This window comes from Sinocyclocheilus rhinocerous, unplaced genomic scaffold, assembly GCF_001515625.1.
Source record: "Sinocyclocheilus rhinocerous isolate Xijiao unplaced genomic scaffold, SAMN03320098_v1.1 scaffold68, whole genome shotgun sequence".
Lineage (NCBI taxonomy): Eukaryota > Metazoa > Chordata > Actinopteri > Cypriniformes > Cyprinidae > Sinocyclocheilus > Sinocyclocheilus rhinocerous.
Genome location: NW_015666487.1, coordinates 164,429 through 180,597, shown reverse-complemented (window position 1 = coordinate 180,597; position 16,169 = coordinate 164,429). Strand labels below are relative to the sequence as shown.

General features: G+C 34.8%; 1 protein-coding gene across 2 annotated transcripts in view; it reads left to right on the top strand.

Moving 5' to 3' along the window:
* LOC107732378 (protein cornichon homolog 3-like) overlaps positions 1-14,802 on the top strand; it is a 27,905-nt gene extending 13,103 nt beyond the window's left edge. Inside the window, exons 4-6 of one of the 2 annotated variants that reach the window (XM_016543678.1) lie at positions 9,295-9,407; positions 10,780-10,923; positions 14,693-14,802. In XM_016543678.1, the coding sequence (XP_016399164.1) occupies positions 9,295-9,407; positions 10,780-10,923; positions 14,693-14,720 (285 nt within the window). In that variant the 3' untranslated portion in view covers positions 14,721-14,802. Of the gene's footprint in view, positions 1-9,294; positions 9,408-10,776; positions 10,924-14,692 lie in introns of both variants that reach the window. The other variant, XM_016543677.1, reaches the window with a different exon arrangement.
* Positions 14,803-16,169: the final 1,367 nt, after the last annotated feature.

Here is a 16,169-nt window from a genome sequence, read left to right as displayed (position 1 = left end):
ACCTGTCCAATCAGAGCACTCCTCGCTTTTCAGACCGATGAGCTTTGTAAAAATCGACTCGTTTCAGAAAGGCGGGGCATAGAGGAGAAACAATAATGCACAGTATGTGGAAAATAATGTGTTTTTTGAACATTAAACCGCTCTATTTCCCCCTCCCTCTTTGTTTCTCGGTTGGGGTCTTCATGTACACAGAGCATGTGGTTTGTTTGTCATTTATTATCATTATTAATTATCTTGGTTGTAAACATTAGCTTAAGGCTCTTATTGCTTCCCAATGGGCCACAGTGTCTTTGCTATGACTGACATGAGCACAGTGATAATTTGTTAGAATCAAGCCAGAGATCAAGCCAGAGAGTAAATAAACAAAAGTGCATTTTCATTCTGAACAGGTAGTCCTATAACAGATGGTGTCTCTTTACTCAGCAAATAAGAGAGTTTAATATATTTGTGCATGGGAGAATAAACATATACCTAGCAGAGTTTTTGTCAGTGAGACAATTTTATTGCCGAGTGAATCTGTGGATTGTGCAGCTTTCCAGAATGAGACATTCAGTTATGCTCACAGGTATTCAACGCTAGGGTGACAAAAGCTAGCATGAGATCATTTATTTTCCCCCACTAGAGGTGGAGAGTATTTTTCTCAGCCGACAAACCAACATGCATGCTTTCTCATTTTTGTTAGCCCGGTATAAATGTCATTTTTTAACATCTGTGTCATTTTGTGTGTATTCACCCAAACGTCTGGAAAAAAGAGAGAAGAATGATGGTTTGTTTGACTGACTTAGAGTCAGTCAGACAAACTTATGCTGAGTCACGCAGAGCTTCCTTGCAAAGCACCAGCATATTTTTAGACAACTGCTAACACATCTTTTCAGGATCCATAATTCAGATACTTCACACTTTAATAAATTTATACACATTAATACAGAGTGTATTTGTTTGTAACAAACACACACACACACATTTATCGATTATTTATCGATGCATTTATCGATTATTGATTAAAAAACAGTATACTGTAACAGTAATTTTATCCAATATTAATATCATTTTAAATTAACTGCTTTCTATTCATTCATTCATTCATTCATTCATTCATTCCTTTGATGTCAAAGCTGAATTTTCAGCAGCATTATTCCAGTCTTCAGTCCTTCAAAAACTATTCAAATATACTTATTTGGTGTTCAATAAACTTGACCAAATGACTAATTATCAGTGTTGAAAACAGTTGTGCTGCCTAATATTTTGGTGGTAACTTTTTCAGGTTTCTTTAATGAATAGAAAGTTAAAAAAAATAGCATTTATTTTAAATATAAATCTTTTGTAACATTGTACAAATATTTACTGTGACTTTTACTAAATAAAGAATATTGTTTTTGAATGATAGTGTACATAAATTACATTTTTGTTTTATTCATTTTGTTTATTAAAAACATTATCTGTTCAGCTGTTCAACATAGTGTCAGGATCATGGACCTGTTTTGTTATGTTGTGCCCCTGTTTCTGTTCCTGTGTTCCCTTATTTGGTCATGTTCCTGTCCTTGTTTAGTTAATTAGTCATTCTGTGCACCTGTGTTTGGTAATAGTCCTGTGTTTATAAGTTCTTGTCTGTGCATTTCTCCTCTGTCAGGTCTACTTGTTGGATGTTTTGTGGTTCCTGTTGTGGATTATCCCCTGTGATTCCTGGATTAAAGACTTTTGCTTGTACTCCACGTTTCTCTCTCATTCCTCTCACAGCGAATCGTGACACATAGGTTGTCACCTTAAGTAAAAATAGTTTAATTTAAAAAATCTACTTTGTATTTGTGCTCCCAAAAATATGGCTCTCTGAATATATTATAAATTATATCATCACCATATAATTCAACAGTTCTGCTCTGTGGCTTTGTATCTATGAATAATAATGGTTTCATTTTGCTGTGAAGTTCTGTCCCTGCAGTTTACCATCATTGTTTTGACCCTGTCTTTCTCTTAAGCTAAGCTTTTCCGTCTAACTCTGAAGGTCAAGGTCAATATTCCAGCAGCCAATCAGAAGCGTCCACTGGGGGTGTGCGGCGTAATCCCCTATGGTTGCCAACGCTGTGTGTTTGTTCTTCAAATGAGAAGCTACTTTTTGATGTTGCAGTACAAACGTTTCTGTCCTCTCATCATTCCACTTCACACTTGCATTCATCACCAAAGCATTTGCACAGAATTTGCGATAAATGGAAATGACAAGGTGGAACTGAAAGGCAGAGGATCATTCATAAAAGACCTGTATGATATGCGAAACTATCCTAATGATGTTCGGGTACATGCTGATACACATAATTCGAGAAACGACAGAGCATAAAACATCTGATGAGACTTTTTTTTGAACCCAGGGTCTGAGATCTCTGATGAGACTTTTTTTTGAACCCAGGGTCTGAGATCTGTGATGTTGCATCTTCTCAGAGAACCACAATAAGAACCTTGTAATTGCTGAATAGTGTACTTTTTGTACCAAATGTAATTACAAAATGCTGATTGTTTTCAAACAGGTTGCCTGAACATCAACCAAAGATAAAAATAAATAAATAATAAATAAATAATAAATCTATATACACTACCAGTCAAAAGTTTTTGAACAGTAAGATTTTTAATGTTTTTTAAAGAATTCTGCTCAACAAGCCTGCATATATTTGATCCAAAATGCAGCAAAAGCAGTAATATTGTGAAACGTTTTTACTATTTAAAATAACAGCTTTCTATTTTAATATATTTTAAAATGTAATTTATTCCTGTGAGCAAAGCTAAATTTTCAGCATCATTACTCCAGTCTTCAGTGTCACATGATCATTCAGAAATCATTCGAATATGCTGATTTGCTGCTCAAGAAACATTATTATTATTATTATTATTATTATCATCAATATTTAAAACAGTTGAGTACATTTTTTTCAGGATTATTTGATGAATAGAAAGATCAAGATTCAAAAGCTTGGAGTCAGTGTTTTTTTTTGGGGGGGGGGATTATAGAAATTAATACTTTTATTTAGCAAGCATGCTTTAAATTGATCAAAAGTGATGATAAAGACATGTATAATGTTACAAAAGATTTCTATTTCAGATAAATGATGTTCTACTGAAGTTTCTATTCATCAAAGAAACCTTAAAAAAAAAGTTGAGTACATTTTTTTCAGGATTATTTGATGAATAGAAAGATCAAGATTCAAAAGCTTGGAGTCAGTGTTTTTTTTTGGGGGGGGGGATTATAGAAATTAATACCATAATAATAATAATAAATGTTTTTTGAGCAGCAAATCAGAATATTAGAATGATTTCTGAAGGATCATGTGACTGGAGTAATGATGCTAAAATTCAGCTTTGAAATTACAGGAATAAATTACATTAAAAAAATATATTCAAATAGAAAACAGTTACTTTAAATAGTAAAAATGTTTAAAAATTTTACTGTTTTTGCTGTACTTTGGATCAAATAAACGCAGGCTTGGTAAGCAGAAGAGAATTCTTAAAAAAAAACATTAAAAATCTTACTGTTCAAAAACTTTTGACTGGTAGTGTATATGTATTTTTAAACACATGCATACACAAAGTATACCCAATTATTTCTATTATGGTGACAACATAGGCCTTGTTAAGAGATTGAGAACAAACCTCATTTCAGATTTGTAGACTGCTGTGTTTCACCCCAAACATACTGTAGTCTCTCGCTCTTATGGCTTTTCCAAGCAATCCTTATCTCATTAGAGCAGGGAATGTGATTTTTCTTTTTCACACCCTACACTGATATACTTGGGGGCGCAGTAAGAAATCCTGCCTCTGCCTGGAGGAAAAGCTTCATTTGCCATCAAAGGGCTCAGGGCAGAGAACGACGAGGGGGCTTTGTTGCACTGTTCTGAATCTCTTACCCAACCAAAAGCAGTTCAGCGCAGAGACTAAACTACTGCTGCCGAGGCGTAGCCCGCAAATGAATTTGCATGAGCTGCCTAGATTGGTTGTGTACAATGAAAAATGGAAACTTGCTTGAGAATTTATTAGCTTGTGATGTATATGCTAAACTCTTTTGAGAAAGAAACCACGGTTAAAAATAAACCTTTGTTATCAAGCCTCTTGTAGCCGGCCCCTCGCTGCAGGAGAAAAGAGCATTCTCCTTTGTGGCTTTTAAAAATAGCAACATCTGGCTGGTAATCAGACAGTATCTTGTCTCTGTATGCGTCTTGTTAGGTCTGAGCCATGGGTGTGTAGGGGGCAGCAGGGGCCTATTAGCCTGTCACTAGCTTCTGAGACAATGTGCTCTCAGCAGAGGTGTGGCAGTGATGCTGCTGCTGCTGCTCATCTGTGGTATAATTAACTCTGGCCCTAAAAATCACAATCTTCCTCTATAACTTTCAGTTAGTGTAGCCCTTCCAGCTTGACGTCATTCGCTCAAGGTTAACTTTCATTTGCATATTTATTATGTTTTTTTTGTAGTTTTTTTGTTTTTTGCGAGGCTGATTGTTTAAAAGTGTTACGTTCCTTTCTGCACTTAGATTATTCAATGAATTCACATTATTATTGCATGCAGAATGGATAAAGCAGGATTGCAGAAACACAGCATAATACTGCTGCAAAAATAAACATATATTTCAATAACTTTTTGTTAATATGTTCAGTAACCTTCTCTTTCAGATTCATTACTGGCAAACTGAATATCTTTCAATTAAGTTTATTATTTATTATTTCATTAATTTATATATTTTATGTGTTTTTTCTTCTGACAGAAATTTTATTGCAGGATTGTAGAAGCACTGCATAATGTATTACTACAAACTAGATATTATTTGTTGATAATAGACATTATTAATGGAAACTTCTGGCTAACATTACATGTTAAGTAACCATTCTCTTTCACATTCATTACTATGACAATTTGAATATTTTTCATACGTTTCATATTTGCAAAATATGCAATATGCAAATATGCAAAAACCTAAGAAACCTAAGAGAAAAGACTGAGATTTTCCTGAGATTTTTTCTTTTAAATTAGTATTTTTGTCAGTCTCCTATATTTAAGTTCAGTAATTTCACTTTAATTGCAATGAAAAGGCGATTTGTCAGTTATTGAATGCCTTATTTTCAAAAGGAACCTGATAAAAATGCTAATTTAAAAGAAAAATCTCAGATGGAATTTTTGGGGTTTTTGCATCTGAAGTCTTCATTTATTATTCAATTAATTAATATCAATATATATTGTTTTATTCTGACAGAAATTATATTTCAGTATTGTAGAAACAGCATAATGTATTTTTAAGTTGTAAAATAAAACAAAGAGCACAATTTATGTAAAAAAAATACAATTTAATTCTTTCTACTTCAAAATTTTACATTTAAAAAAATGTGTTGTTTTATTTGTTAAATTTACTAGCGATTTGAGTGAAATGGTTTCTAAACTGATTTTCAGTGTACTACAAATTATTTATTGTTTATATGTAGATATAGATCTAGAAAATGTATGAATAATATGAAAAATATGATATGAAAAATTAATAATTTTTACTTTCAGTTTATTCAGTTATTTAACATTATATATTGATTTATTCTAAAAGAAATTATGCCTGTTTGTAGAAATTCAAGCCTATCAAGCCTATATTAGGAATATAGAAATAAATTAACATAATCTCTCTTAGTGCATCAGATATAACAATATTCCCATTGCCAGAGTTTAGTTTAACCCCGCTTCATTTTAATTTCTTTTTTTTTTACCTGGAAGGGTGCCATACACAGCCATACAGTATTAAATTGAGAGCCAGTTCTTATGCTATCCAGTGTCATGGGGATAGGTGTGCTTTAAAGAGAAAATATGTATAATTCTTTGCTGCAGTTAATTATTGGCTGCTGCTGAAAGAGAAAGACAGTAATTGGAGACTAGCGGCTCTTCTGATCTGCTAAGGCTGAGAACATTTTGCTCCTGCTAATCTGAGGGCGCAGCCAGATTTGTCATTGTAATAAGTAAATGTGAAACAAAAAGGGAATGGTTCCTGAACATATATGAATTTATTTATAGTTACTGTACAAGTACAGTATGTCGACCCCCTATATTCTTGTGGTCAGTTCTCTACCACAAAAATGTAATGTTATCAGTGGCGCTTTTCCATTCCTTTTTTTATCTCCATTCTTAATATATACATTGTCAAGACACATCGCCTAATTAAAGCGGTATCTACAGGTTTGGTGCCCGCTCCATTCTGCACTAATGGTGGGACATGTCATTAGTAGTAAGTAGTGTTAATTGGAGAGACCTGCAGTGGAAGGCTGGTGAGAGTTTGATAGGAACAGAAGGTTAGAGAGCGAGTGAGGGAGACGGAATGTTAAAGATACTCCACAGTCAAAAGCACTCAGCCACAGCAGACCTCTCATTAGGTGGCATTACTCCGAAGAGGCTCTTGTGATTCCCATGGGAAGGTAACTTTAAAAGTTACACTTAAAGCAATCAATGCTCCTGGACTTCGGTTTGAGTGGTCCTCAACTACAGCCTTGTAATTATCATACAGCTATAGAAAAAATGTAGGAGAAACTAGCTCCTACTGAATGGTTAAATATGTGCATCAAAGGCTTCAAGTGTGCAGAGTCAGCAAAATGCAGGAAAATAGTTGATATACAGTCCAAAATCAAGGGGGAAAAAGATTTTAAACCCATTAAAATACATAAAATCTGAGACACTTATAAGACAATCTTATTTTTAACAGGACATCTGCAATGTTCAAGATAGAAAGTTCTTTACTTTTTATTCAAATTGATCACATAATATGGCTTTATTTATGCAGATTTATATTTAATGCTGGCTTAAGTGTCACAGCTGGCCTGCTGATTAAAAGTTAATGTCACATAAATATCACACATAAAATCACCCCAAAATTGCTGTTTTTGTTTATGTGTGCCTCTGAAATGAAGGACAAAATAGTGTGCTTAAAGTTAGTCAGATGTTCAGAAGCCCTGAAGTCTAACAGGTAAAGACTGATCTTCCAGATGGGCCCATCCTAAACCAGCTGCCAGTCCATATTTACTTGATTATGCAGCATTCGTCACTGCCCTCAGTTGCTCTGTGCCAAAATCTATACTGTGGCAGAATTTTAAGGCATCATAGGTGCAAAAAAATCTGTTTCGAAAGGTAGGCAGCTTAATTATGCTGCTTTATAAGATAAGTATACAGCCAAATTTGAAGTCAGCTTTACAAACATAACTCATGCAGAATGCAATCCCAAAATGCATTGCAACAAACTCAGTGGAAAAAAAATAAAACTAAGATAGTGAGAGAATGCTCATTAGACATTATATATAATTTGAATGTATGTTTTGTTCAAGACTGAAACTTATTAAGCTAATTAGAATTACTGATTAGAGTAATGCATTAGCGTAGCAACATGCTAACAACAAACTCTCCCATGCGAAGCAATTGGAGGAAGATTATTTATTCTAGTAAGGAAAGTTTTCGTTTCGGACAGTTTTAGACGAGAAACTTTGCCAGCGGCAGTTCACAATTCAGCTAGAATCCAGATAAGAAATTATCCATGAGCCTCAGCTTGAAGCGAATAAATACACTAGGGAATGATTTGAGTAACTAGAATCTATGCTAAATATGTTAAAGTCTTTCATTTCTGTAAATTTTTTTTAATTTATGCATTACATTTCTCGTTATGAAGATAAGAACAGATAGGAATTACACGGATAAGACATTTGTTTAAAGCATTTATCATTTTCCTTTTATATCCAGGGTATTTTTGTATTGGTGATGGAATATTTTGGGCTTTTTTTGCGCCAATAAGGTTAAATAGCTAGGACAGGTCAAACTTTAATGAGCCTGCTTACGTAAAGGTTGGCCTGAACCACATTTCCTTTAGCCTGCTGTGAAAGGACGCCACATGAAAGGTTTGTGCCTTAGGATGTTGTGTCTTAAATGATAAATGATTCACTGAAGCCAGCCCTCAGTCTGTGTCAGGTATAAACTGGAGTTAATGGCTGCAATATTACAAGTCTTAAGTCCTACATACAGCAAATATATATACTAGTTACTTGGCGATCGATTTGCTATACAGTCTAACTGAGGTTTATTTGATGTTAAACTGTTGCTATTGTGTTTTTATTCATTTGTCAGTGCTTGTATGGGACTTTGTTACAAAGGAAATCCCACTGTGAATGGGCAACACATCTGAAGTCGTTTGGGTATTAGAATACTTAGTAAAAAAAAAAAACTCAAGTACTGCTCAAAGTAACTGCCCTATAAGTCCCCTTTCTTGTCCATTTACAGCAAACTGGCACAGCAGTGCTGCCACAAATTGTCCTGTTCTTCCTCAGCTGAAGGTGATCTAACATAACCTAGAAACCATGTCCTAAAACTCACAGTGTTAACTCCAGTGATCACATAAGATTTCTTGATTTCTTTTATTTCATCAGGTCTTAGAATTTCTGTGAAAAATTAATAGTTGTATCTCTCTTTCTTATATAAGAGAAATCCAATGCAATTTTCACTGATCTCTGAAATTTCTCCAGAGCAACAGATATGAATGTAATATAGTCAGTTCCTTTCTTAAAGAGATAGTTCACCCAAAATGATAACAGAACTAGATTACATGGCATACTGAATTTATTGAAGATGAAAACGAGACTGTGACTTTACAATGGCACACACTGTATAAAGTTACTAGAGCACATAACAAAACTGTTTTATGGAGATTTTGTCTACTGAAATGTTTTTCGAAAAGACATTTAATCAGCTGGACTATCTGTATGTTGTTAAACAGCAGTACAATCCATTGAATGCACTGTACTTCCATTCCTCGCCTTGTTTTAATTTCTTTCAAAAATGAAATATGGTGCTACACTGACTTAGAGCTGTTCAGAATATTCTGCCTATCAGAATATTCTGCCTCTATAATAGAATCATAACCAAATATCCTCTTTAAACTCTTTAAAATGAGTAGAACAAAACAACAACAAAAACAAAACCAAAAAAGTTAGTTTGGAACGACATAAGGCTAAGTAAACAATGAATTTTCACTTTTGGGTGAGCTATACCTTTAAGAATGAATCAAAGAAAAATCCATACATCTGGGGGGAAAGGGGGCTTTTATGCATTTAATGGACAGGACAGTTTAGAGGATACAGGAAAGCATTGGGTGGAGAGGGGGGTGCAGGATCAGCAAAAGACCTTGAGACGGGAATTGAACTCGGCTCGCCACGAGCACAGTTGAGCTTATGTCGGAGCGCTAACCACGAGGCTATCGGCACCGACAAATAATTTTTTTTTTTTAAGTGATTTATCTGTGTTCTCTTTAGTTGGTGCTTCCAGAGTACTCTATCCATGGACTCTTCTGTATCATGTTCCTGTGTGCTCAGGAGTGGCTTACTGTAGGCCTGAATATCCCTCTGCTCTTCTACAACACATGGAGGTGAGCACCTGAACCAGCCTTTACTCCTCTTAAACAAGCTATGTGCCTACTACCTGACAGCTTTCACTAAAACAGGTGTCCTGCGAAATCACACTTGTCCCCACGACAGCCCTTGACTCTATAAACAGCCCCTAGACTCTATAGACAGCAATACTTCTGATATTAATATACCTCCAGTTTATGATTATTTAAGTACAAAACAGCTAATTATAGTCATGGAAAAAAAAGCCATTATTATCAGCTCTGCTTGACTGAATGAGTGATGAACTATGTCCAAAATGTTTTGCTTAAAAATAAATAAACAATTAAATAAATAAAAGTAGAAACTGTTCATATTAATTTTCTTGCTAAATAAATAATATATGTAATAATAAATATTAAAAATTTAATGTTTTCTTGTAAACCAGTGTTTTTATGGATGCTTTACATGCATCACTATTATCAATGCTCAGATCAATCCCATTCTTAATTTTCCTATATTAAGCTTTTTGCCACAGTGTCTTTATAATCTTGTCACTGCGCATTAGTCTTCCAAATTTTTCTAGATGAATAATAGCAGACTGAATGTTTTATCACACAGTGAAACAACTGGGGAAATCATAACTGGGATAAAATGAGTTTCAGTCATTTTGCAGTGGAGCTCTAAATCTTTCTTCGGGGTTTGTTACTGAATGTTCAGAGCTGTTGTCAATTTCAGCGACTATCCTCAGAATATGAGAGATCGTTCTGTTGTTTTTTGTTTGTTTTTTGCAGGATGATGAAACACTGAACTTAATCAGTACAATAGTAATAGTGCATTTTAAATATTGTTATGAAGTTATGTCTGATTAGCTGGTTGAACTTGCTATCAATAATTTTACTTATCAGATTTATTGCTTTCCTTGTAAGAAATCTACCTTTCTTTAACAGATCCGATGCTGCTGCTATAATGCACTGTCACTCTGCTCTTCCCTCTGTTTTGCTCTAATTCTTTCACGTTTTTTCCTCCTAATACGCTTAAACCTCCACTCCTTGTTTTCGATTTCCCTAATAGAATTATTGCAACAGGGATGACGTTTTTCCTTGTTTTACAATTACAGACTATATTTAAATCATCCATCTCCAAGGACTGCCAAGATTGACAGAAATATTTAAATTAAAGAGGCTTAGACAAGCTAAACTTTGCATTAGATTAAAAAAATACAAATATATACAAATAAAAAAAAATAAATAAATAAATAAATAAAGTTAAATTAAACATTAAATAAAATTGTATTAATAAAATAATGAATTCAATGAAATTAAATGATACGCAAACGAAAAACTAAAACAAAGGTGCACTTAATGTTTCAAGACGCACTACCCGGCTCGTGTTTTTTCCCATTTTCGGCAGGTACTTTCACAGCCCCACAGACACTAAGGAGCTTCTCTACGATCCAGCGTCAGTCATGAACGGAGACACACTCAAATTCTGCCAAAAAGAAGCCTGGTGCAAGATGTCCTTCTTTGTCCTCTCGTTCTTCTACTATCTCTACTGGTGAGTTGATATCCAGCAATTGTCTCAACCAAACTTAATTGCCTACTAATGGGATTCTGTGCAATGTATTCACTGATTTTTATATCATTACAGCCAAATATGCTTTTTAGTGTGTGCCTTTGCTATAGTATAAGCTACCTTAAGCCTATAGCATAGCAGAGATATATACATAAACAAGCATTTGAACTGACAAGGATGCACTTGGATGGCGCCAGCAACATGCCTTTGGGTAGAATTCCCGAATTCCTTTTTCACGAACACTATATCACGTCACATTAAATGTTAATGTACACATATAAAAACGCACATATTCTATAAAGGTTCACCCTTCCAGCGAACAGGCCTTATGACCTTTTGTCAGATCAAAGGCAATTGTTGTGCACCAGCCACGTTCTGCATTATTTAATGCTATTTGCTTCTGGAATTGAAATTCTAGGACAAATTCAGCCTTTTTGTTCAGAGTCTTTTGTACTCACCCACTCTTTGAAAAGTGACGGTAGTGAGTTGGCGCTTTTATTCTCAGTGGTTATGCACAACTTAAACTTCACCTAATTGTGCCACGCATTGTGAAACATTCACAAGTCTTACTTCCCTTCATAGCATATTGCAAGGGTCTCCATCAATGGTCTCTGTAACTTTGACCTTTGACCCCTCCTCTAATTGACCCTTTGCAAAGACCCGTCCCACTTCGTTACTGTTGCTATGTCCGGCAATCCATGGCACTCTCACGCCACACATCATGTTCTCATGTAGTGAAAAAAACATTGTGGAGCAAAGACGACACTGACAACACACCGACAGACAAGACAGAGCAGGTTACTTTAGGTATTAAACAAAGTCCCAGCTTTAAATTTTTTTCATTTTTTAAGAAATTCAATCAATAAATACCGTTTCATATTCATATTAAATACCAGATCAATGTAGCGCCTCAGTTCAATCAGCACATGAACTGATCACCTTTTCGTATTTACTAGTTATAGCATGAAATGAACATGAATGAACATCAGAAGGTATCTTGTTTCAACCGCGGAAAGACGTCAAGACGTCATTTTTCAAGTTCAAGTCCACCGATGTTAATCTATTCTCCTGTCTGGTTTGTTTGCCGGACAAAAATGGCAGATTCTGCGTTATGATTGGTCAGATCGCCTGTCAATCAAACTCCCCGCAAAGGGGCAATTGCTTGCTTTTTATTGCTACCTTCTTAAAGGCATGTTCCAGTTAATCTTAAACTTAAAAGGGTAGTTCACCCAAAAATTCTTTGATCAATTCCTCACCCTCAAGTTGTTTCAACCTGTATGAATTTATTTCTTCTGGTGAACACAAAATAAGATATTTTAATGAATGTGAGTAACCATGGAGTAACTGGAAAACTGTAACTGTAACTGTGGCAAATAACTACAAGATTATTTGCCTAGAACATTTTATAGAATTTTATAGAACATTTTATAGAATTGTATAGTGCTTAAAAATATGAGCATCATATTTTGGCCTTTTAAGTCTCTGGATGCTATCACAGTTTACTTTTATTTTATTTATTTTTAACTTTTTTGAACTAAGGGATGAGTTTTAATTAATTTCTGTAGTAATTAATATAATGCTTAACTTAATCTTAACTTTCAGCAAAACTAAACTTGGGCTGACCCTTCTTATCAATTCTTATATAACGTCAGATTTGATGAATGCTGCCCATTTGCCAGCCTTAGTTTAACCCCTGTGGCTTGATCTTCAAACTTTGTTTGTACTCTAACCCTTCGTAATAACCACAATGTTGTGCTCCCTCTCACGAATCAATCTTACAAATCAATTGCAAATCCAATATCAGCACACCAGGCCATCACCCATCCAATTACAATAATAGGTTTGCCATTCCTTTTTTCTAAACACCATTCAAACCTAATGACTCAAGAAAGGTGTGTGCCACTCCGGCAGAAGTGAAAGAGAGAGATTTGGGCAAACATCACACTAGTTCTCATGTGTTGAAGCTTCATAAAGATTGCAAAGGCATAAGGAACATTGTTTGCCTCAGGCTCCATCAGGATCATATCTATGATCATAGCTGAAATACATTTTTCATTGATCTACCACTTTCAACACGAACACTAAAATTGTGTTTTCAGGACACAGATAAGCTGCAGTCCTTAATAATACATCTTTAGATTTGGGATAAGACTTTAGCTGTGTGCACTGAATATAATCATGACACTCAACGTTCGAAAAACATTTTCGGATGAAGTCAAATATGCTTCATATGCAGCAGTGATATAATTCCAAAGAGCATCAGTAGATCTGCTTTGTTTTTAAAAAGATTAGGAATATAAAAGGATCCACGCCGCTGCTTTTCCAACCCCCACACACTGAAAATAATAAGACACAGCGAGCCAAGAACTGCTTATGCAGTTTTTATCAGGGCAACCCCTTATTATGTATTAATGCCTGTGGACAGCATTCTGGCATGACATCAATGGCCCCTAGTGTGAAGTCAGCACAGAAATTCAACATATGGCAGTGCATTCTAAATAAATACAATCCATATCATACACGGCCTGCCTGGAATGATCCTCAAGCTGGTGAAGCTGTCATTTTCCATAGCATCAGCTGCTTTGAAGCCTCTCGCCTTATATTTCCACCAGCTGAGGATGAATGCTGCGGTTTCAGCTGGATAATTTGGGGACAAAATGCATCTTTGTGTTTGTTTTTAGCTAGGGAGAAATGAACTAATTATAGCTGTTCCCTGACAGAATGATTGAACCCACGGGCACAAACTCATTTCATCAGAATCTAAAAGTAACGTGCACAAAGGGAGAAGTCTCCATTTCAATGCAAGAGATGGGAGTGATGTAATAAAATATTCTGAAATTAATTAAAATTAATTCCATCTGTCTGTCTATTTATCTATCACAAGAAAGCACTCATTGTCTTCAGAAAATATAGAAATCTAGTTGTTTTTTTTTGGTTGTTCTGTTTAATTTATAATGTAAAATGGATTGTTATTTACAAATCTCAATGAATTTCTAATATCAGATGCTTTCATTACAACTTTGGTCTTTAAGATAAATCATAAACTCTGAAATTTGTTTGACTGATTTAATTAATCACAGCTCACTGAAATCATGAGTGCATGATTGACGTCATAAATTACTTCTGGTGTTTCTTCTATGGGCATTTTAAATAGCTAATTTGCCACCTTCAAGTAAACAGATCAAAATAACTTTGAATATGGCCCACAACCAAGATCTTGTGTAAGTTGTTAGTGACTCTGATCAGATTTTACTCAATAGTTTTTTTTATTTTAGTATAACTTTTGCACACAAAGTCAGTAACGCCTGTCATTGTCTTCAGAAAATATAGAAATCTAGTTGTTTTTTTTGGTTGTTCTGTTTAATTTATAATGTAAAATGGATTGTTATTTACAAATCTCAATGAATTTCTAATATCAGATGCTTTCATTACAACTTTGGTCTTTAAGATAAATCATAAACTCTGAAATTTGTTTGACTGATTTAATTAATCACAGCTCACTGAAATCATGAGTGCATGATTGACGTCATAAATTACTTCTGGTGTTTCTTCTATGGGCATTTTAAATAGCTAATTTGCCACCTTCAAGTAAACAGATCAAAATAACTTTGAATATGGCCCACAACCAAGATCTTGTGTAAGTTGTTAGTGACTCTGAACAACATTCATCAGATTTTACTCAATAGTTTTTTTTATTTTAGTATAACTGTTGCACACAAAGTCAGTAACGCCTGTTTGTTCTGTCTTCCAGTATGATCTACTCCTTGGTGACCTCATAACAGAGTTCTCAACACTGCTCATAAGACACTGTTTTCCGAAAGCTCTAAACTACATTTGGATGAAACAAGAGACACAAGTTCAACACACTGCAGTGTCTGAACCTACAGAGAAGACTTGACCCCATCTTCCCAGAGTATCAGAAGAACCCAGTGTTGTTGACAGATCTGACTCAACGCCCTACATGTCTCATGGACCTGGTGTGAAGCGCTTTTCACAAGCTCACAGTAACATTTGCACAGATTGTCTCAGGCATAGCACAACATGTCCTTTACCACTTTGAGGCACAAAAACTGCCAACCTTTACACTCACTATATGTAGCTTCAAATTCATGTCGGGTTAAAACAAAGGAAAGAAAAAGATGGCTAACTTGATCAGCGAATGTTTCATTTTTACCAGTCACACACTAGGCCACTGAGTTTGATTACGTGAGAAGCTTTTGTGATATATTTTATGTGTATCTGTGCACTTCTAAAATAAGCGTTTTTAATATGAAGTACGTATCTGTTGCATTACTTGTGTACATAGAGAACTTTGTGTAATGCTTTTATGTGTTGGTGTCAGTGGGTTGAGATGTTTTTGGACTTTATATTTACAAATGCTGATATTGAGGCTTTATTATAGAAAACAAGAGCCACTTTTCCACAATTTTGCACAAAGTTGTTATGAGTTTGCACAATAGATACAGTTACTGGTTGTGGTGGAAAAAAGTCATATTTATATACCCAGTACGAGTCTTCCAATATATTACAGTGCATCAAAATATCATAGATTTTCATTCTAGGGAAGAAATTAAAACCACAGCTCATGATCTACGAATTTCACTTTATCATTTTGTATTATCGTTATTATATTAACTGTATTACTGTTATACGACAAGGTCAGCACTACTGAAACAAGTTATTTAAGGAACCATCGAATGAGTTCCTATCTATCTATCTATCTTTTTTGTTCTTAAAAAAAAATCTCTAAACACACAGTTAACAAGAGTGTTTCTGACTACTACTTTCTACAGCTTTTAAACTATGTTGTTGGATCAGTCAGGCTAACTGTCTGGAGTAACCACATGATGCATATAAGCATAAACCCCTCAAGACATCTACATGATGCTTTGGATGAGCATCATATATAATACAGAGTACTGAAAATAGCAGTAGACAGACTACATCATTTTCATTGCCGTGTAGGGGATAATAATACCAGTCCCCAGCAGTACTATACTCTGCTGCTGTCATGTAGCCTGCTGTCTTTTGTATGCCTTATGTAGTTACACATATGATGACCAAACATTTTCTATATCGTTATTGTGGACGTGTTGACCCATCCAAATATCAGTTACGAAATTTGTATATGAAATAAAACAGACTATTTTAAAACTGTTACAAGTGCTTTCCTATGCATGCTTCACACGTATGCTTGAATACCACTGGAGGCATTGTTTTTTTCCCCT